Consider the following 20,436-nt stretch of genomic DNA (forward strand, 5'->3'; position numbering starts at 1 on the left):
GGGAAGATCGCCTGAATTGAGGTTAACTTCTGAGGTGGGAGACTGAGAGTCGCCTCTACCAAATTGATGAGGAATACCAGAAATTGCAGGGATTGGGAAGGCACCAGAGCTGCTTTCTCTATGTTTATTACAAAGCCTAGCGATTCCAGCAGCTCTAAGGCCATCTGAAACTGCACCAAGAGATTATGGGGGCACTGATTCATAATAAGGATATCGTTGAGGTACACATTAAGGCGTACACCTTACGCCCGCAGGAATTTGGACACCGGCCTTATCATTTTGATGAAACACCAAGGGGCTGACAAGAGCCCAAAAGGTAAGGGGGTGAACTTGGTCAGATAGGCGTCTTTTAGGTCCAGCCGGACCATCCAGTCCGACTGCAGAAGGAGATCCCTGAGAAGGTGGATTGCCACCATCTTGAAATGTCGTTAAAGGAGACAGCCAATGAATTTTTTCAGGTTGATAACCAGACGCTGACTCCCTTTCCTCTATACCACCAGGAACATGTTTCTGAGGAACCCATCGGGGTGCACTGTTGTGGGAACAACAGCCCCTTTCTCCACTAGGCTCGTTATCTCTAGGTCTATCAAGGTCTGCTGTTTTTGTGGAAAGGCCAACGGCCTGGGGCTGTGGAAGTGGGTAGGGGTAGGGGCCCCGTATAATTCTATGCAATACTTTTGCACTGTCTGAAGGACCCAAACATCTGTGGAAAGAGACTCGCAGTTCTGCAAGAATTGTGCCGAATGACCCCCAAGTCAGAGACCCACCAGGCTTTGCATTCTCACATTGTGTATTGCCGTAGTTGTTGTGACCTCTAAGTCCGCCTCTGGCTCCCCTGCTTCTGGCGTAGCTTCTGGTCAGACAGAAATTCCTGAACTTGCTGGAGTCCTGGTATTGGACTCGACGAGAATCTCTTCCTCTGGGGGGCTGATGTTGCGGTCAGCCGGTCGAGCGCCCCTTACCTCGGCCGGCGTTGGCAAAAACACAGGGGTTAAAGATTCTCTTTATAGAGGTCTGGGCTTTGTCCAAAGAGTTGAAAGTATTAACAAACTTTACCAACTCATGTATAAAAGGATCCTAAAATAGGTTGTCTTGGGCGACTGTACCTGCCTCAGAGGTGGAGAGGTCCCCTAACTTGGGGTCAATCTTAATTAACAGTGACTGTGCTGTTCTGTAGAAATTGCGCAGTTCGTATTCCCAAGAAAGATAATTGCCCTTTGAGCCAAGCTTGAGAGGGCCTTGGGAGAGATTAATGCACCGGATTGCTTCGCATCCTCTGCCATATCCATGATTTTGGCTAGCTCCCCCCCAACATCTATCAATTTGTGCTGGCTAGAGCACCAGGACCTGTCGATACCCTTTTTTGGGTCCCAGACAAACTTGGCGACAAAGTTGGCCATCTTTGCATCAATCTCTGGGGTGAGAGCCACTTATCCCTCCAAGGACGGCCTACGGCATTCAGCCTTAAGGCAATTCCTCACCTCCTTGTCAAGGGGCTTCCCGAGTCTGCTTGCCATATAGGGTGCCACTTTATGCACTGGGAACCATTGCGCTGAATGTGAGTGAAGGAGGTCATCCTGGTCTAACAGGTCCGCTGCAGTGGCTGGAGCTGAATTTGTGGAGGCATTTACCTGTGTCATCAGCATTCTCTGTGACTGACACTACAATTTGGATCTCGTCGGCATAAGAAACAACCGAGAAGCCAAGGCCTTTGATCAGTGCTGCCAGAGGTGTGACATACAGATTAAAAAGGGTTGGACTCAGTGATGACCCCTGTGGTACACCACAGGAAAAGGGTGAAAGATGCAGATCTGTGACCGTTACATTCCACGTACTGCGTTATGTCAGTGAGAAATGAGCTGAAGAGCTTAGGGGCAGTACCTCTAACTCCTATCTCGAACAACCAATTGATAAGGAGTTGATGGCTAACAGTATTACACGATGCCAAGAGATTCAACAAAATTAGGGCAGCGTTCCCGCCTCTGTCTAAGGTTGTTCTGACATATTCCGCGGTTGTGATCAAGGCTGTCTCAGTGCTATGTTGACTTCTAAAGCCAAAGTATTCTTGCAAGTTTGAACCCCAATCCTTTTCAGGCTGTGAGGCCGCCCTGTTCAAACTTGCTATATCTTCTCAAACGACCATATCTGGAATGCTTATTTATCGCCCCCCCTGGCCACGCGAAACATTGGTCTTCCTCCTTACCAGATCTAATTGCCCCTTTTATTTTACAAGCAGCTAATTTTATGATTTAGGGTGATCTAAATCTTCACTTGGAAGACCCTATGAGCTTGGATAGCTCCATTTTTTTAGCTGATTTGGAAGCCTTCGGCTTGACTCTTCATAATAAGGGATCCACACACCAGCCAGGGCATCTACTGGACCCTATTTTTTCAAATTTCTCCTTAGTCTGCAATCAGCCTGCCCTTCCCTTAACTTAGTCAGATCATTTTGCGGTCTACTTCCAACTGACTGTTTCTGACCTCCCCTCATCTTTGCCCACCTACAGCACTGGGAACAAGGGACCTTGGCACAAGCTAAATTTAGATTTATTAAATCGCCTTCTTGAAGTAAATCCTCCAGATTTGAAACTCCCACTTAATTTTTTAAACACAGCGGTGTCTGATTGGTTATCCTCATCAATCAATCTCTGCTTGCCTTTTACATCGAAAACCTTTTCCTCCCACTGTACTCCGGCCCCTTGGTTCAACGATGATCTGAAGAGTTTGAAAACAAAATGCACATCTCTGGAAAGAAAATGGCGCAAATCATACGCTCCCAGCTGTAAAGCCGATTACAAGGCAGCTCTCCATATATATCATTCTGCTTGTAAGGCAGCAAGGGTGGCATATGTTTCTAACACTATTAATAATTCACTGAATCATCCCCAAGTTCTGTTCTCCATGGTTAAAAAATTGGCCGGTGCAAACACTCTTCCCCTACCTCCGGTTCTTGACTCCACTAAATGTAACAACCTTGCTAATTTTTTCATCGCTAAGGTGAAGACGATTTATAGCAACTTAATCCCCACTGTCCCTTATGTTTCAAACAAGTCCGGATCAGATCCTATGTATACGGATCCTCTTTCTGATACAGTAAAAATTTCACAGTGGCCCCTCCTTGACGACGTATCTTTTGAGAATTGTCTAACTAGAGTAAATTCAGGCTCCCCTTTGGATCCCCTACCGACTAATATTCTTAAACAACTCTCCCCTGCTGCGCTAGGAACCTGCAGAGGGCTCCTGAATTCTTCTTTATGTGAATCCTCTGTCCCAGCCGATTGGAATCATGCGATGGTGGTTCCTCTATTGAAAAAGCCCAATGCCGATCCCTCGATCTTGGCCAATTATCGTCCTATTTCGCTTTTGCCAATATTTTCCAAAATTTTGGAAAAACATGTTAATTTTCATCTAACCACTCATATTGAAAATTCAGGATTTCTACACCCTTCTCAATCAGGTTTCAGGACACATTTCTCAACTGAAACCACCCTTTTAGGAGTAACGGAACAATTACACTCCCGCCTCGATCAGGGTGAGACCATGGCACTCATCTTATTAGATTTGAGCGCAGCATTTGATACTGTGTCTCACCCCATCCTGTTGAAATCTCTTCAATTAGCAGGCGTGGAAGGTCCAGCCCTGTTATGGTTGACCTCCTTCCTTAGTGACCGTACATTTCAGGTTTTTTCTTCTGGTTCCTCATCCACTTCCCGTTCATCTGCATATGGAGCTCCCCGGGGCTCCACCTTGAGCCCTATGCTTTTTAACATCTATGTGCGACCCCTTGCTACCATCGTTGAGGACGCAGGCCTCACGTTATACTCCTATGCCGATGATACGCAAATAATTTTTTCTCTATCCTCTTCCAAAGACACTCCTGTATCTTCTTTACGGAGCGGCCTACGCCGAGTCTCGGAATGGATGAATGCCAACTGCCTGAAATTAAACGGGGATAAAACTGAGGTCATCATCCTGGGCAAAGATAAACATCTTTGGAACCCTCTTCATTGGCCTCAAGAAATGGGTCCGTTCCCTCAGCCAGTCGCTCAAGCCTGAAATTTGGGGTTTATCATTGATAGTCAACTTTCCATGCGGCAACAAGCAGTTAGTACCGCCGGTACCTGTTTTTCCATATTGAGATGATTACGGAAGATAATTTGGATGCTCCCGTCTTCTACACAGAGAACCGTAGTCCAGTCCCTTGTCATCTCCCGTCTGGACTACGGGAATGTACTCTATTTAGGAAGCAACAAGGAACTTATGAATAAGCTCCAGGTGGTCCAAAATTCTGCGGCGCGCCATCTTTGTCACGTCCCCAGGAAAGTTTCCATCACTCCTTTTCTTTACAACCTTCATTGGCTTCGTATTGGCAGTCGAATTAAATTCAAGACCCTCTGCCACATTTTTAAAATAAAGCAAGGTGCAGCACCAATGTACCTGCAGAAACTTATTTGCCTCTATATGCGGCATCGCGTTTTACGTTCCTCCAATCTAGGTAATCTGGCACTTCCCAGATTTAAATTGACCAGAATGGGTGGACGCTCCTTTTCGTACCTTGGACCTAGACTCTGGAATTCCCTTCCTAACCACGTGAAACAGGAATCTTCCTATCTTAGGTTTCGACGAGATCTCAAGACCTGGCTCTTTACCCAGTAATTGGCTTAGTTACCTAGTCTAGTTCTAGACTCATTTGCGCCGGGAAACCCTGAACAGGGTAGCTGCGCGCCTAATAAATTTAATTAATAAAAATAATAACGGAGAGGAATCCAGTACATTGTGATCCTGTATATAGAGAGAGAGCTCAGTGTTTATAGCTTTCTCTATCAGTTTGGCCGGAAAGGGAAATTAAGAAATTGGCCTGTAATTGTTGGGAATATTGGCCTCCAGATTAGGTTGTTTTTAAAAGAGGAAGAATAGATGCAAGTTTCCAACTTTTAGGGAAATAACCAGACAGGAGCATTTCATTAAAAATACCCAACAGATGTCCAGGAACTATGACTGAATCTAGCTGCAGAACTCTAGGTGACATGGGACGAGAGGCGAACCTGACTTAATTTGCCTGAACAAGTTGGTTACTTGGTCTGTTGTAAAGGGGGAGAATACCAAAAGCGTGGAATTATTAGATTGGGAAGGTCTTCAAAGTAATAGCATTCGTTATAGCCTCTCCTGCTTTAGGGTTATTACACACTGCTACCTGTGGGTTGCCATTCAAGCACAACCACTCGGAGCTGGGGCTTGAAGTTAAAGCATTAAAGATCACTTCTACCTTGGTCTTAAAGAAGGTAGCAAATTTGTTGCAGAACGAGGTATCTGCATTAAGATTACTGGCTGGTGTTGGGTTGCTAAACTTGACCACTGTAGAGAATAACTTCTTCTGAGTATTCAGGGCCGAGTTAATCTTATTTTTAAAGAAAATGGATATCGTTTTGGTCAAGAGTTTTTTGTATTGTAATAGTTCTGCCTTATAAGAGTCTTTATCGTAAAACAATAATTCAACCTCCAATTTCTCTCTAACCTTCTGCACGTTTTGTTGGCCAGTCTAAGCTCTTCATTGGACCAATCATCAGATGGAACAGTTCTCTTGTTATTTCCTTGTTTGACCGGTGCTAGGCTGTCAATGGAATCACTAATCCATTGATGATACTCTTCCATTGCTAGATCCAGATTGGGAGGCACTGGTATGATAGATTCAGTCAGGGCCCTCATGAGTGAGCCTTCCGAAATCAAGTGCCAGGGTCGATAACTAAAACTAGGCAAGCTCCTGGTCTCTTCCAAACTGTGGCCCACTAGGTTCAGTAGGAACATCACTGCCCTATGCTCTGACCAGGTTAGCGGTAAGGAAGGGGAAATCTGAAAAAATGCCATCCAGAGTGTGTCTACCAGAATGTGTGGGACCGCAAACTAGTTGTGATAAACCTAAAAGAGAAAAGGAGGTTATAAGATCCTGAGAATCAAGATCGTCCATATTTTCCAGGTGAAAATTGAAATAGCCAAGAATAGTGAAGTCAGAGGAATTGGCTTTAATGTCCCATGGGGACTTGTCCATATCTAGAAAGAGATATCTAGGGCCAGGGGGTCTATAAGTCAAGACCCCATTGAAGGAGTAGTGATTTGTAAGACCAATTTTAAAGGTCAGGGCTTCGCAACCAGGGTGGGGGAGGGGGTCAAATCTGACTTTGAAGTTGACTTTAAAGATAATTGCTAGGCCTCTGCCTCTGTTCTGGATGCAGTCCAGCATGATTAACAAGTAGGCGGGAGGATTGGCAGTAACAAGGTCTGGCCCAGAGGCGGCATCAGCCCAAGTCTCAGTTATAAAAGCTTTATCAATATTAGAACTGTCTAGAAAGTCAGCCGTTTCCATTGCTTGTTTAATAAGTGAGCGGGCATTTAACAGAGTGCATTTTATCATTTCTGCTCTGCATTTCTGGGTACTGTCCCCAGAGTGGCAGAGTGATTTTATCTTAAGGCAATTAAGTCTGAGACAACAAACAGAACATGTTTGGCATGTTGGTTTATCACTAAGGGATAGAGTGGGCCCTGCACACAAACGTGTTTCAGTGTCAAGAGAAAGTAGCTCTTCCCTACTATATTTACGGTCATTGCAGTGCTGAGAAGCTGTCCCGGGGAGCAAAACCGGCAGGGGGGCTGGCGCTGAGCGCGCCCGGAACGCGGACGGTCATAGACGGAGTTGCCTTAGGCGCACCAGTGTAGCGAAAGAGCACACCAGGCACGCCCAATAGCCGCAAATCAGTTCAGAGGACGCAAATGGGAGGTTAGCAATTAAAGTAATAAGTAAAAGATTTTTTTAAAAATATGCAGAAATCAAGTGCACCTACATCGAGCAGTGTAGGAAGAAAATATGTAAAAACGCTAATAACACCAAACATTGCAATACAGTGCAAGACAGTAATGTTTCAACAGTTAAAAAGCCTACACGGCTAGCAGTTCCTTCCGCTCTCACCCCTGGAGGTCTGTGGCACGTCCGCGCTGCAGCTCCCGTTAAGAAGGTGGAGAGGGTCAGCTGGTCCAAACACTAGACCGCCGACCCTTCCAAAATGGCGGCTGTGAGTGTGTTGTAGCTAGAGAGCACACCAGCCATGCACAGTAGCTGCAAATCGGTTCAGAGGACGCAGATGGGAAGTGAGCAATTAAAATAATAAGTAAAAGATTTTTTTTTTTAAAATGCGGAGATTAAGTGCTCCTGCACCCTGCTACATGCAGCAGTGCAGGAGGAAAATACTTTTAAAAAGCTGATAATGCCAAACAGTGCAATACAGTGCAAGACAGTAATGTTTCAACAGTTAAAAAAGCCTACTCGGCTAGCAGTTCCTCCCCCTCTCACTTCTGGACGTCTGTTGCACTCACTGGAGTGGGAATAGTAATTTTTTACCCCTACACTATCCAACATTTACCCTACTGTTGCCCTAAAAGAATTATGCATTGTAATGGTATGCGCTGTAATGGAATGTTTTAAAAAATGCATTGTAATGGCATACGTTGTAAAATCATGCAAAGTAATGGTAGTTGCGATGTAAAGACTGCGTTGTAAAAGCATGCGTTGTAATTGCATGCATTGTAACGTCATATATTGGATTTAAACACAAGGGCTGCGGAGCTGCAACAGAGTATGAGCAAGAATTCAAGCAGAAACTACCAAATCGTCTCTTTGCTAGAATAAAAACAACACAGTAATATGGAGAGAACTTAGCACTTATTGGTATGCTGCTGGAGCAGCGAAGAAAGAGGAAGATAGAGTGTCTACACGGACCGTTATGCAAAATGCGCCACTCTGATTGGACGGACTTCTTTCGGTTATTCCAGATGTGTCATGGGAAATTTAGTTTGTTATTAACCCCTTCGATGCTCATGACGGAATGGTTCCGTCATGAGCATCGGTGCTCCTGTGCTCATGACGAAACCATTCCGTCATGAGGCCTGGGGCACGAAATCCCTCTGCTGCAGACAGCAGAGGGATTTCCTCTTCTCCCCATAGCCTCAGGAGCTGGGGAAGAGCATCCCCAGCCCCCTCCCTGGTGTCTGTGAAAGGACGATCAGCGCGCACCTCGCGCTGTCATCATTTCACAGAAACCGAAACTAAAATGAACCTGTAGGTTCTTTTCAGTTTCACTTTCTACGTGCTCAGGGGGCTATCACAGCCCCCTGAGCACGTAGAAAGACGGGAGAGGTATCATAGGAAAGGGGAGAATTTCCCCTTTCCAATTGCACCAGTGGATTTCTGCTTGGGAATCGCCCCAGGAGGGCGATCCTCAACAGGGATCCACCCACTAGACACCAGGGAGTCTTTCTGACCCCCCCCCCGGGGGGCCGATGGGGCAGTAGCCCCCAATCTGCCACTCCTGGGGGCAGAAAGCCCACTAGATACCAGGTATTTTTGTTTAAATTTTAATTCTGCACCCCCCCGGCCACAAAATCTCAGACTTTCTGCCCCCCCTGGGGGGAAGTAGCCCCCAATCTGCCCCCGGGGGTGCAGAAAGCCCACTAGTTACCAGGGATTTTAAAAAAATATATATAATTAGTGGTGGGGGCTGCCCAAAATGGGCATGCCAAGGCCCCCACCCCACAAAAATTAGTCTTTCTGCCCCCCGGGGGGCAAAAAGCCCAGTAGACACGGGGATTTTTTTGGGCAAATTTTAATTAGGGTGAGGACATTGGCATGCCCATTATGGGCTGCCCCCACCCTAATTAAAATTTGCCCAAAAAAATCCTTGGCGTCTAGTTGACTTTCTGCTCCCCCTGGGGGGTGGATGGAGGCATTAGCCCCCAATCTGCCCCACAGGGTGGGGGGGGGCAAAAGGCTCACTAGATGCCAGGGATTTTTTTGGGCAAATTTGAATTAGGGTGGAGGCTGCCCAAAACAGGCATGCCCATGCCCCCATCCCCTCTCCCGCAAAAATAACAGCGTTCCTGCTCCCTCTGGGGGGCAGATGGGGCAGTAGCCCCCAATCTGCCCCCCCAGGGGCAAAAAGCCAACTAGACGCCAGGGATATTTTTGGGCACATTTTAATTAAGGTGGGGGCATTGGCATGCCTGTTTTGGGCAGCCCCCATCCTAATTAAAATTTGCCCAAAAAATCCCTGGCATCTAGTAGGCTTTCTACCCCCCCATGGGGGCATATGGGGGCTCCCGCCGCAAAGGTACAGTCTTTTTGCCCCACTGGGGGGCAGATGGGGACAGTAGCCCCCACACTACCCCCCCGGGGGGCACAAAGCCCGCTAGATACCAGGGATTTTAATTTTATTCTAGTTAGTGGTGGGGGCGGCCCAATATGGGTATGCCCATGCCCCCACCCCCCCCCCTGCAAAAATGACAGTCTTTCTGCCCCCCCTGGGGGGCAGAAGGGGGTAGTAGCCCCTAATCTGCCCCCCTGGGGGGAGCAAAAAGTCAACTAGACGCCAGGGATTTTTTAGGGCAAATCTGAATTAGGGTGGGGGCTGCCAAAATGGGCATGCCAATGCCCCCACCCGTCCCCCACAAAAATTACAGCCTTTCTTCACTTGTGTGGGTGTTCAAAGCAGAACTGGATAAAAATGTATTTTAAAAAAAATATAGCGCTTAGAATTCTCGGTGCTATACTTTAAATCCCTATGTTTTGGGCTCTTCCTAGTCACAGGACTTTGGCCTACCCACACAAGTGAGGTATCATTTTACTTGGGAGAACAAGGGGAACGCTGGGTGGTAGGACATTTGTGCCGGTACAGTAATCCCACACAAAAATGTATGGAAAAAGTGATTTTTTTTTTCAGCTAAATTTGGGGTTTGCAGGGGATTCTGGGTAGGAAAACATTGGGGGACCCATGCAAGCCATACATCGCGGGACTCCCCTGGGTGTCTAGTTTTCAGAAATGTTTGGGTTTGGTAGTTTCCCAAGATGGCCGCCGAGCCCGGGGACAAAAACCCAGGTGACCCCCCTTGCAAAACCAGGTTGTTTTGTGATAGGTAATTTTGATATCGACTCAATAGGTTTTGGGCCCTTGCCTGTCGCGGGTACTTGACCCACCCATGCGAGTGAGGTATCATTCTTATTGGGAGACCTGGGGGAACGCTGGGTGGGAGGAAATTTGTGGATCGGCCTAGATTTTAGAACTTTCCCACACAGAAATTAGAGAAAAAATTTTTTTCAGCTAAATTTGAGGTTTGCAGGGGATTCTGGGTAGGAAAACTTTAGGGGACCCACGCAAGCCATACCTCGCTGGACTCCCCAGAGTGTCTAGCTTTCAGAAATGTGTGTGTTTGGTAGGTTTCCCTAGATGGCCGCTGAGCCCGGGGCCAAATACTCATGGGACCCCCCTTTGCAAAACCAGGTTGGTTTGTAATAGGTACTTTTGATGTCGCCTCAATAGGTTTTGGGCCCTTGCCTGTCATGGGTCCTTGGCCCACCCACGCAAGTGAGGTACCATTTTTCTCGGAAGACTTTGGGGAACACGGGGTGGGTGGAAATTTGTGGATTCACTCAGATTCTAGAACTTTCCACCACAGAAATGAGAGGAAAATGCAGTTTTTTAAACAATTTTTTAGGTTTGCAAGGAATTCTGGGTAACAGAACCTGGTAAGAGGCAGTCAAGTGACCCCATCCAGGATTCCGATGTCTAGTTTTAAAAAATGTATAGGTTTGCTAGGTTTCCCTAGGTGCTGGCAGAGCTAGGGTTCAAAAACTACAGCTAGGCACTTTGCCAAAAAAGGATCATTTTTCACTGTGAAATTGTGGTGTCCATGTTGCGTTTTGCGTAGTTTCCTGTCGCAGGCACTAGGGCTACCCACACAAGTGAGGTACCGTTTTTCTCGGAAGACTTTGGGGAATGCGTGGTGGGTAGAAATTTGTGGATCCAGGCAGATTCTAGAACTTCTGACCACAGAAAGGAGAGGAAAACATGTTTGTTTGGACACTTTTTTAGGTTTGCAAGGGATTTTGGGTAACAGAACCTGGTGAGAGGCAGTCAAGTCACCCCATCCTGGATTCCCCTGGGTGTCTAGTTTTAAAAAATGTATAGGTTTGCTAGGTTTCCCTAGGTGCCGGCAGAGCTAGAGTTAAAAAACTACAGCTAGGCACTTTGCAAAAAAAGGGTAATTTTTCATTGTGAAATTGTGGTGTGTTCACGTTGCATTTTGAGCCGTTTCTTGTCGTGGGCACTATGCCTACCCACACAAGTGAGGTACCATTTTAATTGGGAGACTTAGGGTAATTCAGGTTTGTAAAGCAACTGTTATTACCTATTGACTTTCAGTGCATTTCTGCTTTCCAAATGAAAGACAATGGGTAAAAAAGAAGTCATTTTGAAAAATGACCGATAATTATCATGCTAGTATGATTATTCCCAATTTCAGAAATGTGCAAACATCTACTGTTTCTAAACTCTATATTTTGTTCCCATTTCAGAAATACATAGGTGTCTTTCAAACCGATTTTTCCATGTATACACCTTCCCAGAATAATTGCTATATACCAGGCACATAATAAAAAACCATTGCAAGTTGCTGCTCAGTTTTTGGCTCTGGCACAACCAGTAAGGTCCAGCGGATGTAACCGTATATTGCTTTCAAAGAGCTGTCATAATTAGAAGAAGTTACTGGTGAAAACGTAGCTGTTTTCTCAACTGATTTTCAATTTTTTCTATATTTAACTGTTAGTTTCTATAAAGAAACCTTGATGGATCTACACAAATGACCCCTCGCTAAATTCAGAATTGTGTCTACTTTTCTAAAATGTATAGCTTTCCAGGATACATTATTACTTTTATACCCATTTCTACCATTAACTGGAAGGAGGTCGAAAGCACAAAAAATAGCAAAAATAGGCTATGTCCCAGAAAAATGGCAAAACTGTGTAAAATTGTTTCGTTTTCTGACAAAAGTCTGTCATTCGCTAAAAGGTGGGAAAATTGTGATTTCTGACCCACAAACCCTTTTTTGATACCATTTGTAGGAAAAACCCCAGACGCTTTCATTTGCAGCACTGTTTTCCCAAAAAACCCAAAATCTTGCTTTATTTTGGCTAATTTCTGGGTCCCCTCCAGGGAAATCCACAAACTCTGGGTACGTTTAGAATCCCCATGATGTTGGAAGAAAAGGACGCAAATTTGGCGTGGATACTTTATGTGGTCAAAAAGTTACAAGGGCCTTAGCGCACACTACCCCAAATAGCCAAAAAAAGGCTTAGCACAGGGGGGGGGAAAGGCCTAGCAGCGAAGGGGTTAAAATATGTTGCTTTGGGAAAGCTGCTGGAATAAAGAGCGAAGAAGGAAAAGCCTAATCCTCGCCTCCGTGTCATGCCTTAGAATTCATACATTGTTGCAGCGGGACGGGGTACACATCTGTCACCAAGCAGGGGACTTTTCCGTCCGAACACATTGCAATGTATTAAACAAATGCTAACTTTCTGGTGCTACATATAGACAATAAAAAACATGACTGTCATTATATCTCTCCTGTTATGTAGTGATTTGATATATAAGCTTATTTTGCATGAAATGCTAAAACTCATTGATGACTAATAGAGTTCGATTAAATCCGATTTGTGAATGCTGCAATGTAGTCCTTATCTGATGTCTGCTGATAACTGTTATTGATGCTGACAAATATTCAATAAAAAAGGGTAAACAAATGTGTATGTTGTAAATTAAATCACTTTATCTTATTGGGCATATCTAGAATTTGAATTTATCCACACAAATGACCAAATAAACAAGGGTCCGTGCTGCTTTCTTGGGAAAAGTGGCTTCTGCACTGAATGTTCTTAATTTTCCTTGAAATGTGTTATGTTCTGCTGTGTATTTTATTTTATGATATGTTTAGTGTCCCATTAGCTAATTACTTGTCTCTTTGCAATTTGTGCAAACATCACTGTGGCTGTCATTCATTCAGCTGATCTGGGGGTTATATTACTGATCAAGATTTCTTCATGATGGAGGTTTGGGTCTTGAGGCCTCCCACCTAATCTTTGTCAGCTATAACATTGTTGTCATGTAGGGACAGTGGATCCTGTACCTTTGATGCACATCAACCTTGGTTGTTTATAGTGTCTTTCTAGGACAGTGTTTGTGGATCTGTTTCTCATCTGGGGTGGATTGTTCCTCATGTAGGTTCTGATGGAAACATGCCGACTTCGGTTCTAGTTTCCCTGACGCCTTGTAACAAGTAATTGTTAGACTTCCTCATTCTCCCCATACCTCCATGTTGATGGACATCTCATCTTGCATCTTCTGTAGCCCATATTTACATCTCTAAATGAGAGGTCTTCATAATGAGGGGACACAGGCTTGAGGACATGTTGTGCATCTCATCTATGTTACCTGGAACAGGTTCTCTCCATTGACAGACTTGAAGGAAGTGTCACTTGGATTCATTGGTTGATGTGTCTTTTGCTAAGCAGCGCATTGCTTTTTCAGTAGTGGACTGCGAAACCTAGCCGTCTCTTGCTGCAAGCAATCATGGATCCTGATCTGGTCTAGTTGTACAGTGTTCGGACAAGAGGGTTGATGTCAGATGGTGAAATAGGGTGTACCTTTAATAACCCTGACTAGCCTTATCAGGGCCCATCTAGAGACAAGGACCAGCCTTGAAGGTTTTGTTATATACCTTTGATGAGCCTTGACTTCTATACCAGTGTATAACGTCACCCTTAAAATTGTGCCTTTTGCCGTACAATTCACATTCGGAAAGCCTCACTTTCAGAACATTAAAGGGCATAAATGCTTAATTCCGTAAGTTCTACATCTTTGCCCTATTTTTGTGGTGGGACTCCTATGTGCTGTCTGTGAAGTGAGCATCTCTAAAACAAATATAAACACACATATGCTCTCTCCTTGACAGGTGCTGATGCTGATCTCGGATCTCAGGGACCACCCAGCTTCAGTTCTCATGGCTAGGGGGCATCCTCTTGTGATCAGCTCTGATGATCCTCCCCTCTTTGGATCGACAGGGTTGTCGTACGATTTCTATGAAGTCTTCATGGGCATTGGAGGGACGAAGTGCGACCTGAAAACCTTAAAGCAGCTGGCCTTAAACTCTCTGGAGTAAGTATCATTCTGTTTCCCTTTAACTGACTCGGTGCCCAGTGGAATTTATGCTTGGGATGACCCACCCTATTTAAGGCAAGCTTTATAATACATATTGTCCTGCTTAGAACTGACCTTCGAGGCATTTTGGACTGGGAAGGAAAAATTATTGATTCCCCAGCATGCAGGGGGAACAGAGATGTTGCTTTAGGAGGGGTGTTAGGAGTGTGACACCCCCAAATAAATTAGTTCTTGGCTTTGTAGTTGGGTCTGCGGGGGCAGAGTCAGAACTGCAATATCTGTGGCAGTTTTCTTCCAAGAATAAATGGCATGATGGAAAACAGGAGAGAGAGAGAGAGAGAGAGAGAGAGAGAGAGAGAGAGAGAGATAGATATCTGATGGCTGAATTTCAAAACGTTACAGAAACTCTCTTCTCTTTTTTTTCACATATGAAAGCACTTTTAAATACCTGAGTTCAGGATGTGCACCTGTTCTGTTTGATTTAATAGACTTTAATGTTGGTCCATCTATAATAAGAATCTTGGCCATGCATAAGGTTTACTTGACTACTGAATTGCCTCTTAGTTCACTAAAAGCATTGTCATTGGGGGAATAAGCCATGAATGTTTCTAAGTTCATGTTTAAAAACTTTTAATAAATGCTTGTCAATGCAGTGATATCATCTGATCTGCTAAAGTGAAACAATTCCGCGTGTTAAAGAAACACATTTTTGTAATTTACAAGAGACTGTATCATATTACTACATTATTTTTGTTGCACAATATACAGGCCAATCTTTTCATGGCCTGGCTCATTCATGCACTCTTAAAGCTGAGCTAAACCGTTGGCTCTGGCTCGGTTAGCCCTTTTAATTTGATGGTAAGCCCATCTCTTTTTGCAACTCTGGCTTAGTATGTGAGGCCTTTACTCATTCAATAAAATGATTTGTAATAGGCGAGGATGGAAACATGGAACCCTCCCTACATTAACAGATCTGACAACTTCCCTTTCAAGACTTCTTGTAGCAGAGGTGAAGTAGTGTGTGCGCAGGGAAAATACATTTAAAATAAGTGATCCTAGGCAGGGACTCCTAGCCGTTGTGCTGTATGTGACCACAGTCATGAGTTCTCAGGGAGAACTATCAGGCTGAGGCAGAACGGAAAAGGATGTAACTTCACGGGTGTGCAACACCCCCAAATGCATTCTTGGCTTGGTAGTTGGGTTTGGCGACCCTGGGTTGGGTTTGCTATGTCTGTGTCAGTTTGTCTCGTTATTATCATTTAACTAAGAGCTTTTAACTTGTTCATTTTTGGAGATGTAAACTTAAATATATAGAGTCACTGGTTTACCAAAAAAATAGTCCAGCTGCCCCCATAGTAGTACTCCTTAAATAGGTGCAGATTTACTGCTCTTCAAAATTCACAAACATTGGCAGTTGTAGGCTTGCAAAGCTGTGCCAGTCTCAGGTTCCAAGGCATACTACTGGCAATCAAACACCCAAAAGATGAAGCCATAAATGCTTGCAAATAGTCTGACCACTGGCAATTGCTCTGGATAGTATTCCAACCCATTGTTTTCCTCACACTGTACCACTTTAGATACTTTAGGGCCACCTAATGTAGATTTGTACTGACCCTGTTGCTTAACTGTCTATCCCAAACCTTGGTTGTCTCACCCCTCCACCCAGCAGCCCGCTGATTTTTTTTTTTTGTTGGAATCTCACTCACTAAGCAACGCCTCTGAGGGTAAAACACCTAGGTTGTCATGGAGTGGACAGTTTGTCGCAGGATGGGCAGAAGCGGGAACTCAGATCTCTGCCAAAGGCTTCACAACTCTCTTCTTTGCAGACCATACCTAAAAGGATCCTCCCCATGGCACACTAGAGCCGACAAGTTTTATTTTGGGTTGTTTAGAAGGAATGCTTACTCTCATCAGTCTGATTACCTGTCATCCATTTTGCTTGTTTTATTAATGTGCTCATCAGTCTGATTACTTTTCAGTTTTGCACGTTTTATTAGCTTGTTCATAATCACTATTTATTACCCGTTGTTACACAGCCTTAAGCACACGCTACAAATTCAAATGATAGTACAATATAAAATCATAAACAACATTATTTTTCAGTGATTTTATTTTTGCCCTTCTGGCCATCAAACACATGTTTTGTCATATTTAGGTGCAACCCTACGACTTCATCAGGGCTGTCAATGTTGCAGCTCCAAGTTGCAATTCTGACCGGGAGTAGCTGTATCATGTGTTAATATCAATCCATCCAAATCGATCCATATATGATCACTAGTGCAGTATACTGTTAACTCTTTTGTCTACCTTATTAGTATTTTATTTATTTGAAAAGTTTTATAAAGCGCGAACAAGACACGACCGAGTATCAGAATTCTGTACTAATAGGTAAACCATAAAAGAAGTTAAACAAACATACATAAGGTGATCGCATTAGATATAAAGAATTGAAGCATTGCATTGTTGAAAGATGGAACCGTGCTGCTATGGTCCCCATGTAACTTTTCTTTGTGTGGGAACATCCTCCCATATTGGCATCACATTACTACTTGAAGAAACCCCCAAGCTTTCTACCTCACTCCTCTTTAGATGCATTATTAACAAAACCACAGATGTCAATAACAGTTTATTGACACCTTTAGGGCCATACCCAAGAGGGAATAGACAAAGATTGGATAACAGACCCACGTTCATCGAGGATCGTCGCTTAGTTAGCAGGACCCCTACAATCCCTCTTACCTCGTGGGGTACCAAGGGAGTTGGCCCGGTTACCAGTGGTGTGGAAACATCAAACAGATTTGAATCCCCAACCCAGTTAGATGGTAATGACTGACTAACCATTGTTCCCCTTACCCAGGTGCAGGAGGAGGCTACACAGAGGGAGCCGATAATCGATTTGCCCCAACCACATATGTCATATGAAGTTGGATTAGTAAAAATACTTAGCTGGAATATTGCTGGGTTAAGAAACAAAATGGAGGACGTTAATTGGATTACTTTTCTAAAAGATTATGATATTGTTGGGCTTCAACAATCATGGGAAGTGGATAGTACACTATGGTTAGACGGCTTTACCTCTTACTATGAACCTGCTAGACCATCTGCTATGGGAAGACCAAAAGGGGGTTTGATCACCTTGATCACTTTAAAGGTTACAGGGAGTCATCGTAAACTAGAAAGAGGATTAACAAACTGTTTAGTTGTTGAAATTATACCAGTAAATTCAATCAAAGTTTTAATTGTTAATTTGTATAATTCATTTGATAGAAATACAGTCACTGAACACTTGTTTAGCCTTAAAACCTACTTAGAGGGTTATGAGGAGAATCACCCTATACCTTATTCGGTTGTTATTTTAGGGGATTTTAATATACATCTATGTTATAAGAGTTGTTGTGTCTCTGATAGTTTAGGGCCTAATAGGTTCTCAGAGATACATTTTGAACCCACATCACAAGGTGAATTTCTGGAGCAAACCATAGCAGATCTGGGTCTTTCTTATCCAACTAATCTATGTGTTATGGATGTTATTCCTTCCTTTAAATGAAGAGGAAACCATACGACCATTGACTATATTTTTATAAACACTGCCCTTGAACTATATGTTAAAGACTATACCGCCATGTGGTCACAATTTAGTGACCACAATCCCATACATATGATATTGGGGGGGGGGGGGGGGGGGGGGGTGGTATTGGCCTTAATTCGGAAGACAATAAATGGGCGCCCACAGCAGTAATTAAGAATACAGATCAGGGCCGTAGACTGAAATGTTGCATGGTATCCCAGAAGATTTCTGTAATGAATTAGTTAACAAAGTAGGTCCACAAATGGAGCTGTGCTGCGACAGTGGGGCTAGAGAAAATGGGGTTTGAACTGCCTATGGTAAAATTTGTAGACAGGTAGCAAAAGACCTCTTGTATACCCGTAAGGAGTACGCAAATAGAGGAGAGAGGTGATTTGATCATAGATGTTCAGTAGCACATCAAAAATTAATGGCTGCTCTAAAAAACAGACCACAAGATAAGATTCTGATTGCTGCCTGCAGGAAAGAGTATAAATTGACAACAAATACCCGTAAGTCGGAGATTAAAAATGATGCTTTTAATGAATTAATGTCAACTGACGTGATAAAGAACAGCACCAAGTTCTGGACTGTTGTAAACAGACCATTCTTTTCTGATAACAAGGGCAGTTTACTGGAGTGCAACATTCCTGAAGAGGATTGGTTTAATCATTTCAAGGTCATATATGGGGACCAGGGTGATATCAAACCCAGGAGTCCCACCTATGTGGGCAAGAAATATTCCTTGACTTTTACAGATAAGGAACTAGCGATGGCCATAGCCCAAATGTCAAGAAACAAAGTCCCCGGCCCAGACGGGGTTCCTGCCGACCTTTATATAACCAATATACCCCTCTGGTCTAAATTGCTAGCCAATGTTTTTAATAAAGCCTGTGAAGTTGGCATACCACAATCCTGGTCACAATCAGTAATAGTACCGTTTTTTAAAAAGGGGAATAGAACTGACCCGCGTTGCTATAGGCCAATTTCTTTGATAGACTCAGCCGTGAAGGTTTTAGGCAGACTGGTTTTGGTCAAACTTACAGAGTGGCTGAATGACGCTAACATCCTCTCAAATCTTCAGTATGGATTTAGTAAAGGGAGAGGTACTACGGACCAGTGCCTAAATTTACTTCTATTATCTAGGAAATACACAATCGCGAAGAAGGGTTCACTCCATTTGGCTTTTATGGACCTTTCATCAGCTTTTGACCGTGTTAATAGATCCAAGTTATGGCATCTGCTACTGAAGTTAGGATTGGATGAAAATATTGAAAACGTTTTGGCGGATCTGCATCTAGATCTTAGAGCCACTGTGAGATTTGACCAAAAAGGCAACCTAACAAGTAGCATCCGTATTATTAAAGGAGTGAGACAGGGTTGCATTTTAGCCCTACTTTTATTCACCCTATATATTAATAACCTTAAATCAGTTTTAGCGGGTGCTAGTTTGGACATTCCCCGTACAGGAGAGCGATTAATTCTGGCTCTCCTATATGCGAATGACGCTGCTTTATTAGCCAGAACGGCGAACGGCCTACAGCATCTTTTAACAACCTTTGCCACTTTTAGGAAGTCTTTGGACTTGGATGTTAATTTCTCTAAATCCCACATTATGATCATGGGGGTTAAGCGGTAGAAATGTAAGACCCATTATTGTGAAGGGAATGAACTAACACGGGTGGCGTTGTTTTTATATTTAGGAGTGTTATTTGATGAAAGGGGCACATGCATCCCACAAATGAAAGCCAAAAGAAACATAATGGCCAGATCAACTATTGCAGTCCTAGATTTTGCCCGCAGATTGGGACCGAAACCTATACATGCTATGTTAAATATCTACAGGGTTATATATTGCTAGTTATGGTTCTGATCTCTGGGGGTACAGGGATGCCAGGGATGTCCAAATAGTGGAAATACATTTTTTTGAAATTTGCTATCCGTGCCGCCCTCGACATCTACCTATATCATACACCAAGAATTGGGTATAGGTTTTATATCAGACATTGTAGGAATGACTCCTCTACTTAAATGGATAGGTATTTGGACAAACCCAGAGCTTGAGAGGAACCGCGAAATCATTCGCGATTGTTTAACTCTTGATTTAGCTAGTAGTATCCCGTGATTAAATTATGTAAAAAGGATTGCATCTTATTTGGGGAGACCTGAAATATTTAGCTGCCTGGAGAAACTCCTAAAGGTGGACATGCTTTGGGTTAAAAGCACGTACGTACAGATATCACAAATCGATAGAGAGTCCATGGAATTAAAGAAACCTCTTGTGCGGGTACACCAGTTGCTATGTACATCACAGACGATTGAGCCATATTTAACTGTAGTGACAAATCGCCATCATGGTTTTCTTCTGGTGCGATTCAGAATAAATCAATTACATTTACTCCTAGCTGAACCTATGGGATGGAAAAAGCTGGAGGATTTGAAAGTATGTACTTGAGATAATTTTTCCATTCAGGACTCAATGCACTTTGTATTATTTTGTGACCACTTTGTGCACATCCGAAACGGTTCATATTACCTATTTTAAAAGGCAAAGGCTTTACCCAGGCTAGACCGGCTATTCAACCAACTTCCGGTAAGGTCAGCACCAATACTCAAACTGTGCTGGAAGCTAACAGCAGCACAAGAAGGATCCCTGTTAGGTCTCTGCTGGATGGAACTAAAGAACCAGCACAAAAGCAAGATGGCCTACCGTGCTTGAACAAGCATTAACCACCCTAAATATGCATGAAGTATGGGACACAAACAACAGCTTTCCAGTATTCAAAAAATGGTAAATACTGCTACTAAACACAAAGCCTGGCTACTGGACAAAGCAAT

The 20,436-nt window shown here is 43.7% G+C and overlaps 1 protein-coding gene across 1 annotated transcript in view; it reads left to right on the forward strand.

Annotated features, from left to right (window-relative positions):
* The window catches only part of LOC146854824 (adenosine deaminase 2-like), a 551,112-nt gene that overhangs the window by 503,057 nt on the left and 27,619 nt on the right, over positions 1-20,436 (forward strand). Inside the window, exon 8 of the mRNA XM_085652184.1 lies at positions 13,828-14,030. Coding sequence (XP_085508310.1) covers positions 13,828-14,030 — 203 coding nt within the window. The remainder of the gene's footprint in view (positions 1-13,827; positions 14,031-20,436) is intronic.

Source organism: Triturus cristatus, chromosome 4_1 (assembly GCF_964204655.1).
Source record: "Triturus cristatus chromosome 4_1, aTriCri1.1, whole genome shotgun sequence".
In the NCBI taxonomy this organism is placed as follows: domain Eukaryota; kingdom Metazoa; phylum Chordata; class Amphibia; order Caudata; family Salamandridae; genus Triturus; species Triturus cristatus.